The sequence below is a fragment of the Cricetulus griseus genome, chromosome 7 (genome assembly GCF_003668045.3).
Source record: "Cricetulus griseus strain 17A/GY chromosome 7, alternate assembly CriGri-PICRH-1.0, whole genome shotgun sequence".
Taxonomy (NCBI): Eukaryota; Metazoa; Chordata; class Mammalia; order Rodentia; family Cricetidae; genus Cricetulus; species Cricetulus griseus.
The window spans coordinates 99,560,550-99,584,869 of record NC_048600.1 but is presented as its reverse complement, the minus strand read 5'-3'; the positions used below and the strand labels follow the sequence as shown (position 1 = coordinate 99,584,869).

Genomic DNA, 24,320 nt, shown 5'->3' with positions numbered 1-24,320 from the left:
TAAAAGTTAAATGGGGCCAGAGAGATGGCTTAGTAGGTAAAGGCACTTGCCACCAAGCCTGATGACTTTAGTAGTTTGATCTTAGAGGCTAATGTGGAAGAAGAGAACTGATAATCCTCTGACTCCTATAAGCACATGCATGTGCACATACCACAAAAACTAAATAAATAAAATGTAATTAAAAAAAGTTAAATGTCCAAATGCTCATTGGATATAGGTTGTTTGGGAAATTTGAGAGATGGCCTTCATGCTCATTTTCTTTCTTTTTCCTTTTCCTTTTTCTTTTTGTTTTATACTGAGGATGGACACTTGGTCCATGTTAGGCACTATTTTACCACTGGATTACATAGCTGGTGTTTCTTTAGTTTATTTTGAAATAGTGTCACTAAGTTTGCTGAGGCTGACTGTGGAGAAAAAGTAATTTGTTTCCTAATTTATTATTTCTTTTTAGAAGTGAACACAGAGTGGAAAACAGTATTCTAGAGTACATTATTGTTTAGAGGAGCCATATTTTTTTTTTTAAAGAACCGGTCTATTTTAGGTTATTGCTTATGCTTGCAAATAAATTTGGAAGCATTTACTATATATATTAAAGATTTTGCTATTCAGTGGATTGTGGAGATGACTCAAGTCATCAAAAGTGCTTGCTGCTCCTCCGCATTGTGCACATAAAAAGCCAGGCATGATGATGTGTGCCCGAAATCCCAGTGCTGTAGAGGCAGAGACCTGAAGGTCCCTGGGGCTTGTTGGCCAGCCAGCCACTCTAGCCACACTCTGGCTTCACTGAGAGACCCTGTCTCAAAAATAAGAAGACACCTGACTTTGATTTGCCTGTGCACACATGTACCCACACAGACAATGTTACTGTTGAGTTACCAAGTACAGTTTTTATAAAGGAAAGTGAGTGATGAATTGGGGCCAATAATGAAATCTTGCATTAGTATTTGAAGTTCTTTTTAAGGTATTTACAAATTGTCAGGGAATTAAAAGAATTTTGAGAGATTAGGATGTGGAGACAAGTATGTGGCAGATAAAAGGTTTTGGTGGGTTAAATATGATTTACACAGTTTGGCAAGGATCAGATTCTAAAGGGTCTAAAGTGCTATGTTAATGCTTTTGGATTTAGTCCTGAACATTTTGGGGACTGGTGAATGATTTTAGGCTTTCCGGTTATATGATCACAATTTTTAGAAAGATCCCAAGCAGCAGTTTGAAGCAAGGAGGCAATATAGGCAATTCTGATAATTACTCCAACCTTAAAAGACTTAGGCTTGGATGTGGTGGTTCACTCCTGCAAACAAGGAAGTAATTCAGGTATCAACTTTATTTAGTGTGTATCAGAGCAGCATATCACTTTGTGCCAGAGACTTATTGCAGACAATATAGAACAAAGGTAAATTCCTCTTTCACCATGGGTTATATTCCTGGCTAACTGAGAAATAAGTAAAACTATAAAATCTGTTTTGTTAGTATTCAGGCATCTGTCCTGGCCTGCCCTTGGAGTTCTGACAGGATGTGTCCTCAGCAGCAGCCTCTAAGAGCACTATCTGTGCACATTCACTACCTTTTCTTTTTCAAAAGGACCCTGCTCACCCCTTCCTCCTTCTCTCCCTCCTCCACCTTTCTTTTCTCTTTTGCTGTTCCTGGCCCCAGAGGCCGGACCCTCTCCATCCTCCTCCCTTTCCTCTAACTTAAAAAAACAGAAAAAAAAAAAAACCCAAAACAAAACAACCCTCCATGTGAGCTCTGTCTCATGGCATCTTTTTCTCTTGATCCACTTTTTAAAAATTGCAATATATTTACATGGTGGTGATGTTTCCTTTAGCAAAAACATCCCCTGACTCCCCCAAAGAGAATTTGAAAGCAGTATAGATTCATTAATGAAATCCCTACTTAGAAGAAATTACTTGGGCAAAGTCCCAAAGAAGGTGACTTCAGAGGGTTTGAGAACAAAAAACAAAGCAAAACAAACAAACAAACAAAACCCCAAACCCCCAAAACTGAAGGTACTGTTTAAGGAACACTGGGGAAGCCAGTGTATGAGAGAAGAGAAATCAAAGACTAGACCCACAAGAGGTGAAATGGGAGACGGGATGAATATTAAAGGTAGGTTGATCGATGTCAGGATACTTGGTGATGAGATCCAAGTTCTGTCCTCTTTTTAGGAGTTAAAATTCCACTTTTAGTATAGAGTTCTGCATGTTAAGGCATTCTTATAACATTCTGTACTTGGTTTTTGTTATAGCACTTAACTGAGTTCATGGCTATGGTGCTTAGCATAAATATTTCTTGAATGAAGGAGTAACAATTGCTTTCATTTAGTAGCATCATATGTAGTACATAAAGATATGAATACAGCACTGTTTAGTGAAAAGTGTGTGTGTGTGTGTGTGTGTGTGTGTGTGTGTGTGTGTGTGTGTGTGTGTGTTTAAATTATTTTTTAAAAAGCATTTGGGGATAGGCTTGTGCCTAGTATGTTCTTGTTAATATAGGTACTTCGCTATTCCAGAAGATATTGGGTAGCAATACTGCTGGATTAACAGTAATAAACCTGAGTGTTTTGCTTTGAATGAACTCTGGCAATGGAGATTTTGGAGATGAACAGCCGTCAAAGCTATTAAGTTTCTTACCATGGCTTGGCTTGATGACTTTTTGGGGTTATAATCATTTATCATAGTATCTATCTGTAATCTTCATAATTCCTCAGCCAATATCTGTTCCAATAAAGTAACCATTTCAATCAGAAGAAAAACAAGCTTAATTTAGCTTTTTTTCTCCATTAAAAACTATTGATTATCTCTGGAGGGCTGGCTTAGTGGTTAAGAGCGCTGGTTGCTTTTGCAGAGGCTCTCCTACGTTCAATTCCCACTACCATGTAGCAGCTCAGAGCAATCTGTTAATTCCAGTTCCAGGGAATCAGATGCCTTTTGGCCTCTGAGAACACTGTATATGCGGGGTGCACAGACTCACATGCAGGCAAATTTTGTGTGTGTGTGTGTGTGTGTGTGTGTGTGTGTGTGTGTGTGTCAGGGTTTATCCCTGGCTGTCCTAGAATCCCTGCTGGGATTAAAGTACACACCATCACTGCCTTTTATTTTTTTACTTCTATTTTCTACTTTTATTATTAGATCTCTATAATAACTTTTTTCTTTTTTTCTTTTTCTTTTTTCTTGAGATGGGGTTTCTCTCAAACTCACAGAGATCCGCCTGCTTCTGCCTCCCGAGTGCTGGGATTAAAGGCATGCGCCACCACTACCCAGCAAATAACTTAATTCTTGATGCCTTAACTTGTCCTGAAAAAATTAAATAGGGCTAGTGTGTGTGTGTGTGTGTGTGTGTGTGTGTGTGTGTGTGTGTGTATGTAATATGTATATTATATATGATGGTTTTGAGTTGATTAGTGGTCATATTTTAAGGAACTGGCTTTAAGATGGGTACTTAAGACAAATGTGTGGGAAGGAAGATTCTTAGTGTACACTGCTTCAGTCCCTTTTCTGTCACTTGACTTTCTTTTGACTTAAAAATATATCTGCTAGCTGAGCAGTGGTGGCACCCACCTTTAATTCCATTATTTGGGAGGCAGAGGTAGGTGGATCTCTGAGTTGGAGACAAGCCTGGTCTACAGAGTGAGTTCCAGGAGAGCCAAGACTACACAGAGAAACCCTGTCTCAAAAAACCAAAAAAACAATACAAGAGCTAGTTTCAGGACAGCCTCCAAAGCCACAGAGAAACCCTGTCTCAGAAAAAAACAAAACAACAACAACAAAAAGAAGCAAAAAAGAAATCTACCTACACCTACCTACTCTATCTATTCCTTGAGAATGTATTTTGTAGGGTTAGATAAAACACATTGTTCACCTCTCCCAGCTTACAGGCCTCAGGTCTGAGAATTTATTTTCTAATTTGTGTATCCATTTGTACCTACATTTTATTTCACATATAGTTTCAGTTCTAGGATACTCATAAACACTCGTTACCAATTTGGAATTTTTGCGTGTCTGTACACATGTGCCCCAAATGTTTCTTTTAAAAAAATTGGGATTGTCTTGGCAGTCTATTTTGTATTAATTCCCCTTTCCTTGACTTATTTCTGTGGTCATATAATAATTGTATATGTGGTGTATCTAACTTACTTTAACTGGTTATGGTTACTTAAAGCTATTTGCTTTACATTGTTGTGAAGAACACCATCTTTGCTCATATCCATAATTTTTCCTTTTACAGATGATCAAAGATTTCTGAGCTAAAGTATGCACTTAGTAGTATAGCTTCTTAATAAAGCAAAGCATGTTGAGTTGGGAATGTAGCTCAAATATTTGAGTGCTTGGCTATTATGCATGAGACTGTATGTTCCCAGGATCCAGGATCATGCAAACAGGGCATGGTGGGACATGCTTGTAATCTTAGCAGTCAGGAGGTGGAGTTAGGATGATCGGAAGTTCAGACTCATCTTTGGTCATATAGTAAATTTGAGGCTAGCCTGAAACACGTGAATTTTTTCTCAACATCAAAAGCAAAGCAAATTATTTTAGTTTTTTGCTATTAATCATCACTAAAATATAACTTTTCCTTCTTTATTAGTGAACACTTGTCCTGCTCTTTCACCTTTTTCTTGCATGGAGACAGCAATGTTTGTACCAGTGTGGAAATTAACCAACATCAACCTGTATACCTTCTCAGTGAAGAGCATGTCACCCTTGCTCAACAGTCTAATAGCCCGTTTCAAGGTAGATTATTCTCACTTCAGTATCTGAAATTAAAACTTAGATGTTAGCAATTATAGTAGTAAGTCAACAAAATAGGTATCATTAGTGAAATTGTTTAAAATTTTTATGAATGGGATTATTAACATTTCTGTGTTTTCTGTTAATAGCATATTATATTATATATGCATTAATCATTTCAAGGCTGTGTTGTGCAAGCCATGTTTAACATAAGCTACCTAGGAGAACTTTGGATGTCATTTATACCATGAATTGTTGAATTCAAGTGAAGTTGCTTTATAAGGTTGCTGATTGCTATTTAAGTCCTGGAAGTATCTACTATTTTAAATGTAATTGTGTGGGATTTTTAAAATTTATGTGGCAATACTTCATAAATATTTAGACTTCTTTATTCATGAATCACTTTTTTAAAATAAGAGAATAAATTGAATGATATGATCATATTCCCAGATCATTTTGAAATGCTATTATCTTTTGATTTTGGGGTAGCCATATTTTAATAATTTTCAAAATCTTAGTGTATTTTATATTAGTAATAATAAAGCATAATAAATTGGCCTTTTGGTGTGATCATAATGGATTTCCTTTTTGTATTAGAGTTATGTCATTGCAGCACTGTTTATTATGATTTTTATTTGCTGTAGCAGTCTTTACTGACATGATATCTGCTTTGGTTTCTAGTTATCTTAAGTCCATTTGGGCTAAATGGCACTCTCACAGGACAGGCATTTAAGATGTCAGATTCAGCTACAAAAAAATTAATTGGTGAATGGAAACAGTTCTACCCTATTTCATGTGGTTTGAAGGAGATGTCTGAAGAAAAGCAGGAAGATATGGACTGGGAAGATGATTCTTTGGCTGCAGTAGAAGTTCTTGTTGGTATGGATTCTGATATTAGTTGTTAGGTTTTGTTAAATAACAGCTCCATTGGCCTTCAACACTAAACGTTTATTTCTTGCACATTACGTAAGGGCTACAGCTTGGCTGTGATGGCTCCCTGTATCTTCTCATTGTACAATCTAGGTTAAAGGAGTACCCAGTATCTGGGACACAGTGTTCTTATAAAAACAAAGGAATGATAGGTACCAAGCTTAACCATGTAAGTGTATTTAAAGCTTCTGCTGGGATGTGGCATATGGTATGTTTGCTCACATTTAATTAGACAAGACTGGTTACATGGTGAAGCCAGAGTTACTGGGATAGAGGAACATATTCTGTTGTCTACATGCTAAAGAAGGGGTCAAGAGTAATTGTGAAGGAGGTTGAAAAAGTTGACAGCCTCTATTATGTATAGTGTTTGAATATTAGTAAAGCTTTTACCTCCAGTAACAGAAAATATCCCTAAGTAATTCTGGCTTTGGTGTGGTCTACCTAAATCAGTAATTTCCAGATTAGCTCTAGTCTGTATGTCTTCACATTCAAGGATTCAGGTTAGCAAGGTGATCTATTTCTGGGCATATTAATCACATAGCAGCAACGAGTCATAAAAGAGACTGCACCGGCGGATCTCTATGATTTCTAGGCCAGCCTGGTCTCCAGAGTGAGTGCCAGGATAGGCTCCAAAGCTACACAGAGAAACCCTGTCTCGAAAAACAAACAAACAAACAAACAAACAAACAAAAAGACTGCACCCAAGCCCTCCAAGCATATTTAACTCCTTTAAGATGTGGCATACAGTTAAGCTTGACAGTGTGTAAAGACATGGGAGGCATGGCAGTGTATAAGTGAGCAGTTAATAGGTATTAGTATTTACTTTAGTTAATGGAATCTAGCAGTAATGTCACATGTAAGAATTAACTCATGGGAGTTTGGGATATTTTTTTTTTTTTTTTAAACTTGGGTTTTGAGACTCTTTTGCCCTGTAACCCAGACTGGCCCTTGACTCACAACTCATGACTTTCCTGCTCAACCTTCCAAGTTCTGGGAATATAGATGTATACCACCATGCCTACCTTTTTTAAAAAAATTGAAACTATTTTTTTTTACTCAATAACAGTTTCAATGAATACATTATTTATTATTGGACTAATTAGGACAGAAACAGAACACAAATGTTTATTAGACTTTTGAAATAAACCAGAAGAAAACAAAATGATCCATGATTTAACTGTCCAGATTACTTTTGCTAAATTTATAAAGTAAAATTTATAATTTAATATACATTGGTCAGCTGTTTAAAAACAGATTTAAGCCCTCAAATATAAATTTATAGACAGAAAAATCTATGAATTATTGGTTTAAAGTACTTGCTGTACATTTGTGAGGATATGAGTTTGGATTCCAAAACCTCTATGAAAGTCAAAGACTTTCCTGTAATCCCAACACTCCTCTGTCAAGATGGGAGGTTGCTAGGAGTTGACCTGAAAGCTCACAAGCTTGTTAGCCTGGATATGCAGCAGCCATGAGACCCTGTCACAAAACTTAAGTGATAAATAAAGACTGACACCTGAGCTTATTCTCTGCCCTCCACGCATAAACTGTAGCATTGTATAGCTACACTCAGGGCACATATTGATATCTTTAATTTTATGTACATGTGATACTATCTTACTAGGCTTTTTTTTTTTTTTTTTTTTTTTTTACTACAGCATTTTTCAATGAAGTTAATTCCATTACTATGACATTGGCAGCTGATTTTTTTGTTGTTGTTTTTGTCCGTTTTGTTCTTAGCGGGTGTCCGAATGATCTACCCAGCGTGCTTTGTTCTGGTCCCTCAATCAGACATTCCTACTCCTAGCTCTGTGGGATCCTCTCACTGTTCAGCTTCTTGCTTGGGTATCCATCAAGTGCCTGCTTCCACAAGAGATCCTGCTATGTCTTCAGTTACTCTTACCCCACCCACATCTCCTGAGGAAGTCCAAGCAGGTATGATACTGCTTCATCAGCTCTGGTTTCAAATCTGTGCATTTGAGTATGTCAGTACTTAAGGAGTTTTTATCTTGAAATTGTCTTAGTGAAAAATTGCAAATATATTGCAAAGAATGCATTCATCTAAATTCGTACTTAAAGCCTTTGCTTTTCTACTCTTTGTGTATGTATACCTTGATTATGAATTGGTCTTTTTGACCCTCTTGAAAAAGCTGTAGACTTGATACCTTATTTTCTTTCCTACATATCATTTGCACTTTTAGAATTAAGACCACTTGTACTCATGTATAAAATATGCGAGTGTGCGTGCATATACATGCACATACAAATTTTGTGTATGTGTGATTGCTTTTGGTGCTGGAAATTGAACCCAGTACCTTCATAACAAGCTGGTATCCTACTGCTGAGCTGAACCTGTAACCTCTGTTTTTAATCCATCAAGTAATGTAGTCAGCATTAGCATGCTATTTATATCCCCTATTCAAAATTTTTGTTCTCTGCATTTAAATTTTTTTGACCTCAGAATGTCTCTAGACTTAACAGTGGAAAGAGCAAATGATACAACAAATTAATAAAAACTCCCTAATATTGCTTTCAATGTTTTTACCTTTCTATAGCCTTTTCTTTTTTTGTTTGTTTCCAGTTGATCCTCAGTCTGCCCAGAAGTGGGTCAAATTTTCTTCAGTATCTGATGGCTTCAGCACTGACAGCACTAGCCATCATGGTGGAAAAATACCCAGAAAATTAGCAAATCACGTGGTAGATAGAGTTTGGCAAGAATGCAACATGAACAGATTACAGAACAAGTATGTATCTTTATTGGTTGGTTGATTGATTGATTGATTTATTGATTGATTGGTGACGGTCTCACCAGGTAGCCTTGGCTAGCCTGGAACTTGGTTTGTAGACCAGGTTGGCCTCAAACTCACAGAGCTCCAGTTGTGTCTGCCTCCTAAGTGCTGAGATTAAAGGCGTGTGCCACCAGTTCCAGTTTCATCTCTTATTTTGATATTTAAAAAACTTGCATGTTTGTTAAGTATGAGTATGGGATTAAAAACTGAGAAAAGTTTATTTTAAATAAAGATTGGAGCCAGTTGGTAGTTTCACACACCTTTAATCCCAGCACTTGGGAGGCAGAGGCAGGTGGATCTCTGTGAATTCGAGGCCAGCCTGGTCTATAGAGTCAGTGCCGGGATAGACTCTAAAGCTATACAGAGAAACCCTGTCTCAAAAAAACAAAAAACAATAAACAAATAAACAAACAAAAAACCAAAAAGAAAAAAGAAAAAAGAAAAAGGAAAAGAAAAATAAATTGAATTCTAGTAGACATTTCATGTATTCTAAGGAATTCATAATTTCGTACTTTAGGAGGAAGTACTCTGCTGCATCCAGTGGGCTGTGTGAAGATGAGTCCGCTGATAAAATAGCATGCTGGGACTTTGTTGAAGCCACACAAAGAACAAGCTGCAGTTGTCTGAGGTGAGTTTATTTTCAGTTGATGATGCTTATGTATATGTATATATTATAGTTATGATTCTAATATGGAAATATGGTATGTTAGGGTTTTTTTCTTCAAAAAAGAAATGTGAGAAAATATAATTTTAAAAAATTTTTAAATTTATTTTATGTACATTTGTGTGAAGGTTTGCGATCCCCTGAAACTGGAGTTATAGACAGGTGTGAGCTGCCATGTGGATGCTGGTAATTGAACCTGGATCCTCTGGAATAGCAGCTGGTCTATAGAGCCATCTCTCTAGCCCCTAAAGCTGGCAATTTAAAGCAATTATAGAAGTATATAAAATTCATGGCTATTATTTTATTTTGTTCCATACTTACCAGATGTGGGACTGGGAAAGCTCTTCCTAAAAGCTAAATTTTTTTTCCTTCTTTTTTTTTTTTTTTTTTTTTTTTTGTAGTCCAATGGTAAATATAGCAATTACAGGCACACTTTTGGTGGATGTTTTGAGGCTCTCTAATTGTGCTGCCCAGGTTGGCTGTGAACTTGAGATTGTCTTGCCTCAGCATTCCAAGTGCTCTGATTACAGTCACGCATTACCATACTTGGCTCACACATCTCCGGAGGAACACATTCCTTAATTGCATTATGCCTGAGAATTTTCCCAGGTGTGTTTATAGCAGAGATGATTTTCATGATTTTTAAAGTAGTAAATAAAGCATTGAGTTTTGTGTGGCAAGTTCTTATCCTTGGGCAACTGTTGGTGAGTTATTGTAATAAGATCAGTAAGTAATGATTTTATAAGGGGCATGACCAAATATCAGCTTTCTAGCGAGCTGCATTATTGAAAGATTTGTAGCAGAAAGGATTAGCTTAGGATTTGTTGGGCAGTTGTATTCATTTTCTATATTGAGGGCTTTTGATGAGATTTGAGTGTCAAGCTTTATTATTCTTTTGTCAAGTTTATTTCTGCAGATTAAAGCTAGATTATATGCTTTTACATCCACGTAAATAATAGTGGCTTTGACATCTGTAACCATGATTTGTCTGAAAATGATCTGAAGGAATGGAGGAGTCCCTGCAGGTTATGGCCAGGGTTGTTTTTCATTTTTGTTGTGCTTTTTATACATTAACTGTGTTTATTTGAATACATTGACACTCTCCAATGTTGAGGTATATTTCTATGTAGATTTATTGTTTTCACTTAGACTGTTTGGATTGAACCATCTAGTTTTTTAAAAGCAACATTGTTGAAATTTGCCTCTCTGGATAGATTAGAATAAGTATAAGGATATGTTAATTAGTATTTAATAGATTAAACTAGTTAACCATTCTTTTCTTGGACATAATTTAAGATCAGGGGTTTGAAATCTATATTCAATTTTTTAAATGTAGTCTGCTCCCTGTTTTGTTGTATGGCCTATGAGTAAAAATGACATATTTTCATTCAAAAAATTTTCCAAGTATTTTATTATTATGGGTGTTTTATCCCATGGATGCGAACCATGGGTATGCAGTGCCTTGGGCCGTCAGAAGAGGGTGTAGGATTTCCCAGGACTGGAGTTGATAATTATGAGCCACTGTGTTCGTGCTGGGGATCATACTCGCTTCCTCTGGAAGAGCAACACATGCTCTTAACCACTGAGCTTTCTAACTCCCTGACTTTTTACATTTCAAAGAGTTTGAAAAGCTTTAAAAAAAAGGGGGGGAGCTATTTTACCATATGTGAAAATCAAATTTTAGTATATATAAAAAATATTTATTGGAACACGTCCACATCTCATTTTCATAATGTCTGTGGTGCTTTCATGTGGCAATGGCAGAATTGAACAGTCATGTATCACTTTATGTGGGCATATATTTTGGGAAATTCTGGATCCTTAGGCTATGTTATGTTGAAGTGCATAAAGCACAAACCAAGGCAGCTATAACATAAGCAGTGTGTATTATGGGACCACTGATGTGTGTATGGCCCTTCATTGGCTGAAATGCTGTGCTGGGCAAGACTAGACAGTCTTGCCTCTAGTCTCTCTAGTCTCTAGTCCTTTTGTTTTGGTTTTAGTTTTTTGTGCCCTGTGTCAAGATGTTTTTTTTAGGCAGGTGTTTTTGTTTGTTGGTTTATAACACGGACTTTTGTTTTAGTCCTCTTCAAATAATGGATTTCAGTTACTTTATGTAAAGTGATTTTTAAGAGAAGACATGAAGAAATACATGTTGTTAATATTTAAATTCTTGACTTTAAGCAAAAAAGTTTACTTTTAGAAAGTTACTTTCTTTCATATTTTGAGGTTATCCCTCCCAGGTCTATAGAGATTTTTGATATACTAAGGATTATTAGATTTTTTTTTTATTTTTTAGTCTATGATGAGCTTTTTTAGACTTAGAATACACAAGTGAGCAAGCCTTTTGCTGAAGCCCATACTCTAGTGGATGTGATGCAGTAATTTGCTTAAAAAAAAAAATTCAGGTCTCTTTTTTTAAATTTAAGAGTGAATGCCAGGTAGAAAATAGACTAGGTGGACCATGTGATAGTTGCGAGCAAAAGGGCTTCTTAAACTCTTGTGACTTGAAAATGAGGATCAATTTTACTCTTTTTCATACTTATAAATTTAAGGCATTCATATTTTTACGTATTGTTTTATTATGCATGCATTGATCTGAAAACTGTCTTCTGAATTATTATTATGGTGGGGGATAAAATTGTTTTGATTAAATTTTTGCCTTGGTGGGGGATAAAATTGTTTTGATTGAATTTTTGCATTAGTAAGGTAGATTAGTATACTTGTTACCAGACTGTAGTTTAGTGTAGTGTTTATTAACTGAATTGCTACTTAGGAAAGATTTTAGCTCTAAGGAGGGATTTGAGGCTAATAGGAAGAACTCTAAAGAGATCGTTTTGTTATGCTTTGAGGATGACAAGTCCTCTGGAAAATTCACCCACTTGGCTTAGTATGAAATTAATGGAAGGACAATTCTCTTTTGGAAAGATCTGTATAGAACAACACGATGGGGATTTAACATCAACAATTTAAAGAGCTATTGCTGGTTATAGTTTTAAGCCTTAATCATATAACTAAGTAAATAAATATGGCTGTTCCCATTCCTTATACCTAAAGTACAACCATGTATTTCCTTTCTCCAATGATACATTGCCTGGTAAGAAGTAGACTTCCAAAATTTGTTTCAGAACTCATTTACACTAGAGCTTGAGGATGTTAGTCAACTGGTATTTGCCTGGCATGGATAAGACCTTAACTGGTTTGGGCCATAGCAACAAGAGAGATGAAAAATGAACTCCAGTGCTTTTATTTATGTGAACCTAATCTATATTCACCTTAGATACCTTTTAAAGCACTACTTAATTAAAAAAAAAAACAAAACTGGAAATCTAATACACATCCACATGAATAAATTATATTAAAAACTGAGATTTGTTTATTATGTGTATGTGTGAGTGTTTTGCCTGTATGTATTTGTGCATCATGTATGTGCCTGGTACCTGGAGAGGTCATAAGAGGGTGTCAGATTTTGCTGGAGCTGGAATTACAGATAGTTGTGGTCTGCCATTTGAGCAATGGAAATTGAACCTTGGTCTTCTGCAAGAGTATCAAGTGATCTTAGCTACTGGGCGCCATAAACTGCTTTTTTACTTCATGTTATTTTTGTTTTGTTTTTGAGACAGGGTTTCTCCTGAGCTTCATAAACTATATTTTATTTTATTTTTTTAAACTTCTTCTGTGTATTCCTGGTTGTCCTGGAACTCAATATGCTGGCCTTGAATTCAGAGATCCACCTGCCTCTTTGGTGCTTGGATTAAAGGTGTGCACCACTACCTCCCAGTTTATAGACATTATTTTCTAAAAGAAAGAAAAAATTTAGGTACTATTTTGGTTGATGTTTTTCTTTTAGGGGGGATGGGGAGCTATTGAGACAGGATCTCTCTCTGTATGTAGCCTTGGCTGTCCTGGAACTTGCCTTGCACACCAGGCTGGCCTTGAATTCATAGAAATGCACCTCCTTCTGCCTCCCAAGGTTGGGATTGAAGTGGTGTGTCACCATACCTGACTCCAGGTGCTAGTTTTTTGTTTGTTTGTTTTTATTTATTTATTTTTTGTCTTTCAAGACAGGTTTTCTCTGTGTAACCACCTGGCTGTCCTGGAACTCACATTGTAGACCAGCCTGGCCTCGAACTCACAGAGATATGCCTGCCTCTGCCTCCTTAGTGCTGGGAAGGTATGCTCTACCACCACCTGGCTATCTGCCTTCTAAAAATGTTTTAAGTTAGCTGGGTGTTGATGGCACATGCCTTTAATCCCAGCACTCGGTAGGCAGAGGCAGGTAGATCTTTTGTGAGTTCGAGACCAGCCTGGTCTACAAGAGCTAGTTCCAGGACAGCCTCCAAAGCCACAGGGAAACCCTGTCTCGAACCCCCCCCCCCCCCAAAAAAAAAAAATGTTTTAGGCTTTGCCAGTTGTAGTAGTCCTAGCATTTGGAAGGTAGAGGCTAGCCTGCGCATGCACAGTTTCAGGACAGCCAGAACTGCATAGAGAGACCCACATCTCTCCCCCAATAAGTTTAAGTTGGACTACAAGTTGATACTTTGACCTTTGCACTGAAGTTTCTATTAATTACAAACACAGTTTTTAAGTATTAAGTAGTAATGTTTAGAGTTCATATTGTTCCTTTGTTTTCTCAATTACTTGTTAATATAGTGAATACTCCTGATTTATTTTTATTTCCTTTTTAATTTCACACCTTAAATTTTTAGCTAGGATAAAGTCCATTTGGTTGTGATAATTGTTTTAAACTTTGCTGGGTTGAGTTGTCGCTTATTTGTTAATTTGCTTCTGTTAATGATGTACACTTGTGTTCTTGAAGAATATTGGTGTATGGTTTTCATACGGTATTTTTGATTCTGATATTTGTGTAATGGGGATTTATTTAGTTTTTCTGTCCTTTTTTTATATAGGTCATATTTTCTTTGCTGACATCCCTTAAGATGTCCCAGGCTCTGTGGGAATGTTTCAGAATGTTCCTTTATCAGAAATTTCTGTGAAAAGAAATGCTTGCTGTTTTTACTTAGAATTTTGACTTGCTATATTTGTGTATTGGGAGTGGTTGTGCACATCTATCAGTGAGCATGTGGAGATTAGAAGACAGCATGTTGATTCTTGCCTTCACCAGGGTTGACTCAGTGCTAAGCTTATCTCACAGGCCTATGCTTCTGTCGTTTTGGTTTTTCTGGGTAGCTCTGATGTAACTAAAAAATGAGGTGCCTAGAATTAAAACTTAATGAATATTGAATTTAAAATTCCATATTCAGTTGCCTTGTGAGATCATTTCTTAGTGTAAAAAGAAACAAAATGAAATAAATACAATGTATATCAGTATCATGAATTTGGAAGCCTCATTTTGATAGAGATCTTATCTTAGGCTCAACAAAATTACTAGATTTACAGGAATAATTTAAGTCCAAGACTTAAAAATTTTTAAAAGCTGTATTTTATGTGTCAAGTGATTTGCCTTCATATATGTATGTGCACTCTATGTGTGCCTGCCTGGTCCCAGTGGTCCCAGTGGAACTGGAGTTAAACTTGTTGGGAGCCACCACATGGATGTTGTTAATTGAACCTGAGTCCTCTGCAAGAGTCAGTTCTCTTAACCACTGTGTCATTTCTCTAGTCCTGCAAATTGGCTTTTATGAATTTATCCTGTATGCGTTTATCCTTAAGATCACTGAACAAGTGTCTTAAATTCAAATCATCTATTTTTAGAGTTATGTCTGAAAAACAAAGATCTCAAATGTCACTACATACTTTGTACAATAATTGCACTTTAAAATAAATAACTTACCTATCTTTTAACTTTTCAGGCATAAAAGTCTCAAAACAAGAAATACTGGGCAACAAGGACAGACACCATCTTTAGGGCAGCAACAACAAGTACTTCCTAAGCACAAGACCAATGAGAAGCAAGAAAAGAGTGAAAAGCCACAGAAACGCCCCTTGACTCCTTTTCACCATCGTGTATCTATTAGTGATGCTATTGGCATGGACACAGACTCAGCCGGCCAAAGACTTGTGGTCTCTGCTGCAGATAGTCAAGTGAGATTCTCAAACATCCGCACTAATGATATAGCAAAGACCCCTCAGATGCACGTGACTGAACTGGCAAATTCACCTCAACCTCCCCCACTTAGTCCTCATCCATGTGATGTGGTTGATGAAGGAGTGAGTAAAACACCTTCAACTCCCCAGAGTCAACATTTTTATCAAATGCCAACACCGGATCCCTTGGTTCCTACCAAACCAATGGAAGATAGGATAGACAGTTTATCCCAGTCTTTCCCACCTCCATTTCAGGAAACTGTAGAACCTACCGTGTATGTTGGTACAGCAGTAAACTTGGAAGAAGATGAAGCTAATGTAGCCTGGAAGTATTACAAAGTCCCAAAGAAAAAAGATGTAGAATTTTTACCACCTCAACTTCCAAATGATAAATTCAAGGATGATCCAGTTGGACCTTTTGGACAGGAAAGTGTAACATCAGTTACAGAGTATGTATTTTTTTTAATAGTCACTACTATAAGTTAAGAGCAAAAGGTGATGTAACTTAATGCTAGGACTCTAGGATTTTACAGGGTAGGATTTATAAAAATAGATATTCTAAGTATTAAATTTGAATAATTTCTTTAGCATGTCTATCTCTGAAGGAATCTTTCTATTATGAAACCATTTAGCCACAAACGTCTAGAGAAAATAATGTGTAAAAGCTTCAGTATGTTACCCAACTAAAGGATTTTGCCTGTGACTATATTCATCTACTCTATTACTCCTTCCACTGTCCTGAGTTTGGCACTTGTTCCTACACATGCCTTATGGTTTAGTTAATTCATATCATTGCTTTGTGATCTTGTGTTACTTGTGGATATGCTGTAGTTTGTCTACTCTTGTTTAGATAGACATCATATTGTCTGTTTCCATAGCAGCAGAGTAGGTGGCAGTGAACTGGGGAAGGTGGGTACATACTTTCTTGTATATGAGTTTTCGGAAACACATTTGAAGAGAAATTGCCTTCAGATATATCCATTTTTAGTGAAAGGGTTAGTGCCAGGTTACTCTTCAAACAACTGACCTACGATTCATACCATCAGGAGCTCTAGTAGACCTTGAAAATACTGTTGATTTTCATTTGCATCAATCCTTGGCATTATAAGACTGTTTTGACTGCATGAGGAATGGCAAGGCTGTCTTAATGCATGTTTGTAGGTTTCTAGTGGATTAAACGTCATTTAAAATGTTCTTTGAACAGTTAGTGTTCCTCTTCTGTGAATTATCTGTCTCTTTTCCTTTTTTGTTTAATTTTTCCATATTGAGTACTAATTCTGTACTAGTATAGATATCTTTCTACATCTAGTTTGTCTCCTTTGTTCACTTTATATATAGCATACTTTAGGCAGAATATAGCTGACTTGGGGGGGTCGTCTTTCTTTCTTTATTGCTTGGAATACATGCCTAGCCTATCCAACAATTTTAATGTGTAAATTTTTTTAATGGTATAAATCATCTAGCAAAACATCTCTATAATCCTTTTTAAAATTTGTTTTATGTGTATGGAAGTTTTGCCCGAATGTATGTCAGTACACCATGTGTGTGCTTGATGATTGCAGAACCCAGAAGAAGGCATTGCATCCCCTGGGACTGGAGTTGCAGACAGTTGTGAACTGCCATGTGGGTGCTGGGAATTGAACCCCAGTCCTCTGGAAGAGCAGCCGATGCTCTTAACCACCGGCTATTTCCCTTGCGCCCCTATTACCTTCTTAAGGTTACATGATGTGTTAGATTTTTTTAGTTGCTTAAGAGTGCACACATCCTCTTTTTTTCTTTTTGTTGTATTTGCAGTGCTAGACATAAAATCCAGTGCTGTGTGAATGCAAGCAGTCTGTTACTGAGCAATAGCACCAGTCCTTGGTGTTCATTTGTTTTCTTTATGTGCATGGGTCATTTTAGCTTAAAACACATGCATTCCTAGTGCCCTTAGAAGCCATTGGATCCTAAGGTTGTGAACCTCCATGTGGATACTGGTATTTGAACAGAGTTCCTCTGTAACAGTGACGGTGTTTGGGGGTGGGGCAGTGCCTGGAGCCATCTCCATGCTTGAGAGGGAATGCTCAATTTCTTCCTCATAGTCTCAGGTGCCTACACAGTTGTAAAAACTTTTTTAGTAGTGAACTATAGAAATGATGATTTCTGAAGGTATAGTCTTTTTAAAAAGTTAAATTCAAAGGAATGGGTTTCATTATGCCATCTTCATACAAATATGTCATTACATTTTGTTGTTTGTTCCTCTCCCCACTGCGCTTTTTGGTGCTCTCTCCATCCTGTGACTGGTTCTCTTTCTTTGGATAGTATCCTGTTTTTCTTTCCAAGACAGGGTTTCTCTGTGTCTAGCTCTGGCTGTCCTAGAACTTATTCTGTAGACCAAACTGGCCCTGAACTTGGAGAGATCTGCCTGCCTCTGCCTCCCAAGTGCTGAGATTAAAGCTGTGTGCCACAGCCAGCCATGTACCATCATACTTTATTCATTGATGAACATGTAATCTGGTATCATTTGCTGGCTGTTGTGTAGGAATGATCCTACCATAAGCACACTTGGGCAAGTATCTTTGATGGATCATATGATGGCTTTATTTTTAGGTTTTTGTTTTTGAGGCATTTCTATACTGATTTCCATCATGGTTGTATCAGAAGTGAATAAGCCTTCATTTTCTCATATCCTCTCATTCATATCCTTGCCAGCGTTTGTTACCCTTTTTTTTTTTTTTTTGGATACCTGTTTTGACTGGGGTGAGATAGTCTGTCAAATTTGCATTCCCTTGATTGCTAAGGAAAGTTCACCCCATCTTCTGTTTGCTTTCTGATTTAGGCACATCTTCCTTGAGGGGGAAAAAAAAAAAAAAAAGCCAGACTCATGCCTCATGGTCATTCAGATCATATTAGAGGGAATAGAGGACCATTTACTCCTTATTATTCGGTGTTGCTTGAAAGTTGTAGGGAGTTTTCCTGATTATTCTGTCCAAGTTATGATCTGTTTTCACTCTTCTAAATCACTGCTGCTCCTATATACTCTTTTTTTAAACAATTTGTTCAATATATTTCTATATCTGAAATTATGTATTTATTAATGGAGTCTTTTCTCTGTTAGAATGTAAGCTCTACAAGGGCAAGGACTCTTGTTTATTGCTATGCTTCTCTTAGTTGCACACCTGGAGTAATCCTGTGCACGTTGTAAAATGCACAGATGTTTGGATGAATCAAATGATAGTGTAAACCGGGCAATGGTGGCACACCCCTTTATCCAAGCACTCGGGAGGCAGAGGCAGACAGATTTCTGTGAGTTCAAGGCCAGCCTAGTCTACAGAGCGAGTTCCAGGACACCTAGGGCTACACAGAGAAACTCTATATTAAATCCCACCTCCCACCCCTGCCCCCAGGCACGGGGAAAAAAAAAGGCAACGTGGCTAGACTACTTTGCTGTTTTCTTTCCAGGATAGATTTTCCTGCTTATTGTAGAAATGTGGTTGATAAGAATGTTTAGGAATGAGTTTTTACAGGTACATTATATTCATAAGATCAAAGAATTCTAGCCATAGCTTTAAACATTTAACCTCAGAATCTGTTACAGAATTACTTGACATTTTTCTCATTGAATACAAATGAAAAGGAGCATAAGGTAGAAAAACAGCATGTGGAGTAGAAGGTGGTGTAATGTAATGTAAGTTAAAGATATAACATGTTTTTACTTTTATCTATTCCTGATTCCCCCTTTGCCCCTCAGTCATAGAAAGGGAGGAAAACTTGAGTAAGAGGTTTACTGTTGGTTTTATTTAACATTTAAATTTTTATTTTGTGGAGTTGTATGCCAACACCAGATAGTAAACTTTATATTCTGTCAGAATTCTCCTTTAGTTCTAAGACTTGTTTTTGTAGCATAATGATAGATATCACCTAAAGTTAACTAACTAATGCTCTGTCTCTATGTTAATTCAGAATCACTTATAGAATATAATAGTTCTGCATTTGATAGGTTAGAAGTAAGAGCAAGAGATTAATGTTTGTTGCCTTCTAGTTTTCTCCTTTTACCAGTAATTCCAACTCCATGCTCAGGTGATATTTGCCAATGCCCACTTGTAGTTGTCATAGCTAAAGGTGTGTTTTTGGCATCTGGTAGGCAGAGATCAAAGATGCTGCTAACACCCCTCACCTCTTCCCAGATGGGGTTTCTCTATGTAGCCTTGTCTGTCCTGGAACTCACTTTGTAGACCAGGCTGGCCCTGAACTCAGAGATCCGCCTGCTTCTATCTCCCGAGTGCCGGGATTAAAAATGTGTGCCACCACTGCCTGGCCTGCTAAGTCTCTTTTAAGTATAAATGGTAATATCCTACAACAAAAAAAATAATACAGCACAAAGTGTCATGTTATTTTACTGTGACTTTAAAAAAATCCTTTTTTATAAAGTAGTTGTAAATAAATAGGAACATCACATACTAAAATTAACCAGGCTTAAAGACAATACAACTCAATGAATTTATATACAGTTAGAATTAGCATAAAACACATTTGATAATATGGCTTTTAACAGAAATAGAAGGTGCTAAACACATTGTGTCCCTTATTGAAATAAGTTTATGATTCACTGTTAGGTTTTTTTGATGACATCTCGCAACCTCTTTTTTTGGATGGGAGTAGTGTTGAGACAGAGTCTCTACTATGTAGCTCTGGCTATCTTGGAGCTGCCTGCCTCTGCCTCATAGAATGCTGGTATTAAAGGCTCAGGCTACCATTCCTGGCCCTTTAATAGTATCTTTTTAAAGGAACATAGAAACACTTTTTTTTTGGGAGGGGTTGCATTTCTTGAGACTGGGTTTCTCTTTGTAGTCTTAGATGTCCTGGAACTAGCTCTGTAGACCAGACTTGACTTGGACTCACAGGGATCTACCTTCCTCTGCCTCCCAAGTGCTGAGATTAAAATTGTGTACCATCATGCCCAGTTAGAAATTCTTAATAGGGGGATCATACAGTGACTAAGAACATTTACTTTAGAAAGCCCCATATATGGCTTTGTGCACAAATATAACCTAAGTTTTTGCAGGTGGAGACAGGAGGAATGCTGGGAACTGCTGGCTACCAGCCTAGCCCCAGGTTCAATGAGAGACTCTGTCTCAAGGGAGTAAGGTGGAGAGTGATAAAGCAGACACCTGCTATCCTCACATGATTTTGCCAGTTTGTAAGGTTTTTTTTCCCCCTCTTTTCTTTTTTGGTTGTTTGGGTGTTCTGTTGTTTTGGAAAGTAAATCAGTGTAGACTATCTCTCCCTCCCACCCCCACCCCTTCTCAGGGTTTTTCTGGATAGTCCTGGCTGTCCTGGAACTCGCTCTGTAGACCAGGCTGGCCTCAAACTCAAGAGATCCACCTGCCTCTGCCTCCTGAGTTCTGGGATTAAAGGCATGCAGTTTGAACATGTTTTTAAACAGCTCAGACTGCAAATTATTTGTCTTCATTAGGGAATTAGAAACAGCAAGAATGGGAAGAAATATGGATGTTGAGATAAAATAATTTTTCAAAATAGAAGTGCATTGAAATAACCGATAAACTTAAGTAAGGTCTTGGTAAATGTTAAGGTTTGGCTAAAAAAATAACAGCATATCCTTATAAAGGAAAGGGAATCTGATAGAAGAGACTAGATATAAACTTTAGATATGAGGTATATGGTATATACATACATATTTGATCTTATGCATTTTGGGTTTTGGTCACTAATTAGATGATATGAACAGTGCCTGTTTCCCTGAAGGAGAGGGATTGACACACTGTTCATCTGTCCTTCTGACTCTTTATGACTTAGTTATGTGTATATAAGACAAGGACACTGCAGAAATATGATTTAAGTTTGAAATGCCAGCAATTTGTACATGTGTCTTAAGCTGTTAATAACCTAGTGAGACATAGGTGGCGGGAATGCATCTGAAGAATTATTTTCTTTATGAGTGTTGCCTCTTTTAAGTCTTTCCCTTCATGAATAATTATCATTTGGAGGAGAAACTTAGGATTTCTGTTTTCCATTTGGTGTAAAGAAATGTTTTACATTGTTGGTACTTCAAGTATGGTACTGTGCTGCATGAGTAGATAAATGACATCTGTGGATGAGCTCAGTTGGAAGGGTACTTCCTTAGCATGCATGAAGCTAGGTTCAATCCCCAGCACTGTATTGAAAATGTCAAGCATGGTGTTATATGTGTATAATCTTAACACTTAGGAAATCGGGAATTGATGGTCATCCTTGAATACATCCTTGAGGGTAATCTGGGCTCCATGAGACAGCCCCTTTCCCCCCCAAAATAAAGTGGATAAGTGAGAGAAGCATTGCTCTTTATTTATATTCTACAGTGTTGTTTTGTTTAAATTGGGTATCAGTTCTTTCTGGGACTGGAGTTCCAGATGATTGTGAGCTGGAGATCAAATCTGTATCTTCAGGGAGAAGAGCCAGTGTTTTTAACAGCTGAGCCCTTGCTCAAGCCCCAATATTCTACAGTTTTAATAGTTCTGGCTACCTAGCTAGTAGAGGAATATAACTCATTATCAATCATTAAAACTGTGTTCTTAAACTTTCATGTGTAGCAGTTCATAAAAACTTTTTCATGAGCTATGCTAAAACATTATTCCTTTTTTAACCTGTTAGGCTTTATTAGGAGGAAGGGAGAGTTGGGGATACAGTATAGTATATCCCACTTGCAAGGTGTACAGATCTGTAGCAAACAGCTTTGTCATCTTCCTAATTATTTTCAACTTGTTAGTTATGGTTGAATCTGTTTTAGAATAGAGGTCAAGGACCTTTTAACTTGTGGGTTGTATAGTTAGGTGTTTTTTTGTTTTGTTTTGTTTTTCTGAGACAAAGAGTTTCGAATCTACTTGCCTGTTGTCTCCTGAGTACTAGTAGTTTACATATGCTCTACCACATCAGGCCTAGGAACTTAAAAAGTGAAGATAGCCTTTGTGGTACACGCCTTTAATCTCAGCACTTGGGAGGGAGAGGCAGGTGGATCTTTGTCAGTTTGGTGTACATGGCAAGTTCCAGGAAAGCTAGTGCTACACAGAGAGACTCTATCTCAAAACAAAACTAACAAAAAGTTTTTTTTGTTTTGTTTTGTTTTGTTTTTGCTTTTTTGAAATAGGATTTCTCTGTGTGTAACCCTGGCTGTCCTGGAACTCATTCTATAGACCTGGCTGGTCTCGACTTAAAGATTCACCTGCCTCTTCCTACCAGTGTTGGGATTAAATGCTTGTGCCACCACCACCTGACTCTCACAAAGTTTTAAAGATAGGAAAATTCCTGCCAGGAAAAATATTTTTTTTCAAGGATTTTAGCATGCTTTAATGGAATGTATGGATGCTTAAAACCATCTGATGTTTTTATTTAGATGCTGTTTCTAAACACTGAGCAAAGAAAAATGTGCTTGAGTCTAGCTCTTTACATTTTGTTCTATAGTTATGACACATTAGAGTCTCTTAGTTATCTTCATCTGTAGAATTTATGTTATATTAGATCCACCAGATATTTATTGTATGTATATAGCTACAAAATGCATTATTTGATTTCTGAAAGGTAGTTTTGAATGTCTTTGTTTCATAGAAAGAAGCCTGTGATGAAATAAACTTATTTTGATTTGACTGTACTCAAACCTTTTAAGAATTCTGTTTGCTATTTTTTTTAATGCAATAAAGTTTGACAGCTCGAGGGTTGCTTCTGAATATGGAGATGGTACTAGGGATAGAACCAGTTAAAGAAAGTGGGAGAATTTTGAGATAATTCATTTTTTTCTGTTTTTAACATTTCCTTCTATAGCTTTTCTCCTATAATTGTCAATGCATATTGTCAAACCTTGTCTGGAAGAATTCTTTTGAATAAAGCATAAAAGTATATGCTAAGTTTTATGTGAGTACATATCAAAAAGAGTATGCTGTTTTCTTAGGAAAGGAAGGAGATGCAATTAATGAAAACTATTTCATAGTTTGGGCTTTTCAGTATTTCCTGTTATTACTGTACCTGATTTTCCAGCTTGTGTTTAGCTTTGTATCTAATCGAAATTATCTTTGTAGTTAGAAATTTGGCTCCATGTGAAAGTTCCTTTTAGGAAAGGAGAGGTGTATTGTATTCATAAAAGCTTCTGTGTACTATATATTTGGATAGAGACATGATAAATTGTTTGAATCTGGCATTTCAGAAGTTATTCTTTTATTAAGATTTTAATATAGACTAATGTACAATGTTATATTAACTTTATTGTGACTTGATATTAATGATTACATTTAAGATCTTTGCATATGCCGATGTCTCCAAGATCATTTCAATAAAATAACAAAAGTTGTCTTTTGGCAGTACCCTTGATTTACTCTTTTTTATTCTCAGTAGGGCTCTGTGCAGTAGGTTCATCCCTTTAAACATGTAACTGCACACTAGTTTAATAATTATGTATTTAAACAATTTAGCAGTTTTTATTCTTCTGCCAGAGAATGGCTTAATATGAAAGAGATGATTTGTTCCCCTTCAAAGATCTGTAGTGCAGATCAGTCTAGGTGCAGGGGAGGGGGGATTTTAGTCCTTTACTGTTTGGGCAGGAAGATGAATAGTTTAGTGCTTAAATTTTTCATCTGTATCTTTGCCACTAAGTGTCCTTGGCAAACTATTTGTTGCTACATAATTCTAACCACTCAGAGACTACCCTCTATACCCTATCATAGAAAATTATTTTTACTAAGAAAAGATAACAAAGAAAAGGTACCATGTTAAAAAATTCATATTAGCATGTTTGGGCAGTTTTTAGCCAAGTTATTCAAGGTCTGATGTGATGAGGTAGAGTTACTTTTTAGATATAAATATTCATCTGTTTATAGAAAGAACTATACTAATGATGAGTAATATATCTCCATTGACATTTGTGTGTGTCACCAGTTACGTTTCTAGGAAACTGTAGACTTGGAATGTTAGTTTTGGGGATTAGTCTAGTATATGTTTAGAATAGTAGTATATGCTTGAGCATCTGAAAACATTTAGAAAACACTGGATTTTATTTTGATGGCCTCTGTTTCACTCTGTAGGGAACCAAGTAGAGCTAGTTAGTGATGGGCCTAAGTGCTGGGATTGCCTGTGTAATCTTGCTTGTCTCAGTGCTGTCTAATGTATAAGAATGGCTTTTTTCACATTATGATACTCTAT

The 24,320-nt window shown here is 36.7% G+C and overlaps 1 protein-coding gene across 1 annotated transcript in view; it reads left to right on the top strand.

Moving 5' to 3' along the window:
* The window catches only part of Med13 (mediator complex subunit 13), a 97,220-nt gene that overhangs the window by 24,539 nt on the left and 48,361 nt on the right, over nt 1-24,320 (top strand). The window contains exons 4-9 of the mRNA XM_027426367.2: nt 4,582-4,727; nt 5,406-5,603; nt 7,395-7,589; nt 8,236-8,398; nt 8,961-9,071; nt 14,921-15,604. Coding sequence (XP_027282168.1) covers nt 4,582-4,727; nt 5,406-5,603; nt 7,395-7,589; nt 8,236-8,398; nt 8,961-9,071; nt 14,921-15,604 — 1,497 coding nt within the window. The remainder of the gene's footprint in view (nt 1-4,581; nt 4,728-5,405; nt 5,604-7,394; nt 7,590-8,235; nt 8,399-8,960; nt 9,072-14,920; nt 15,605-24,320) is intronic.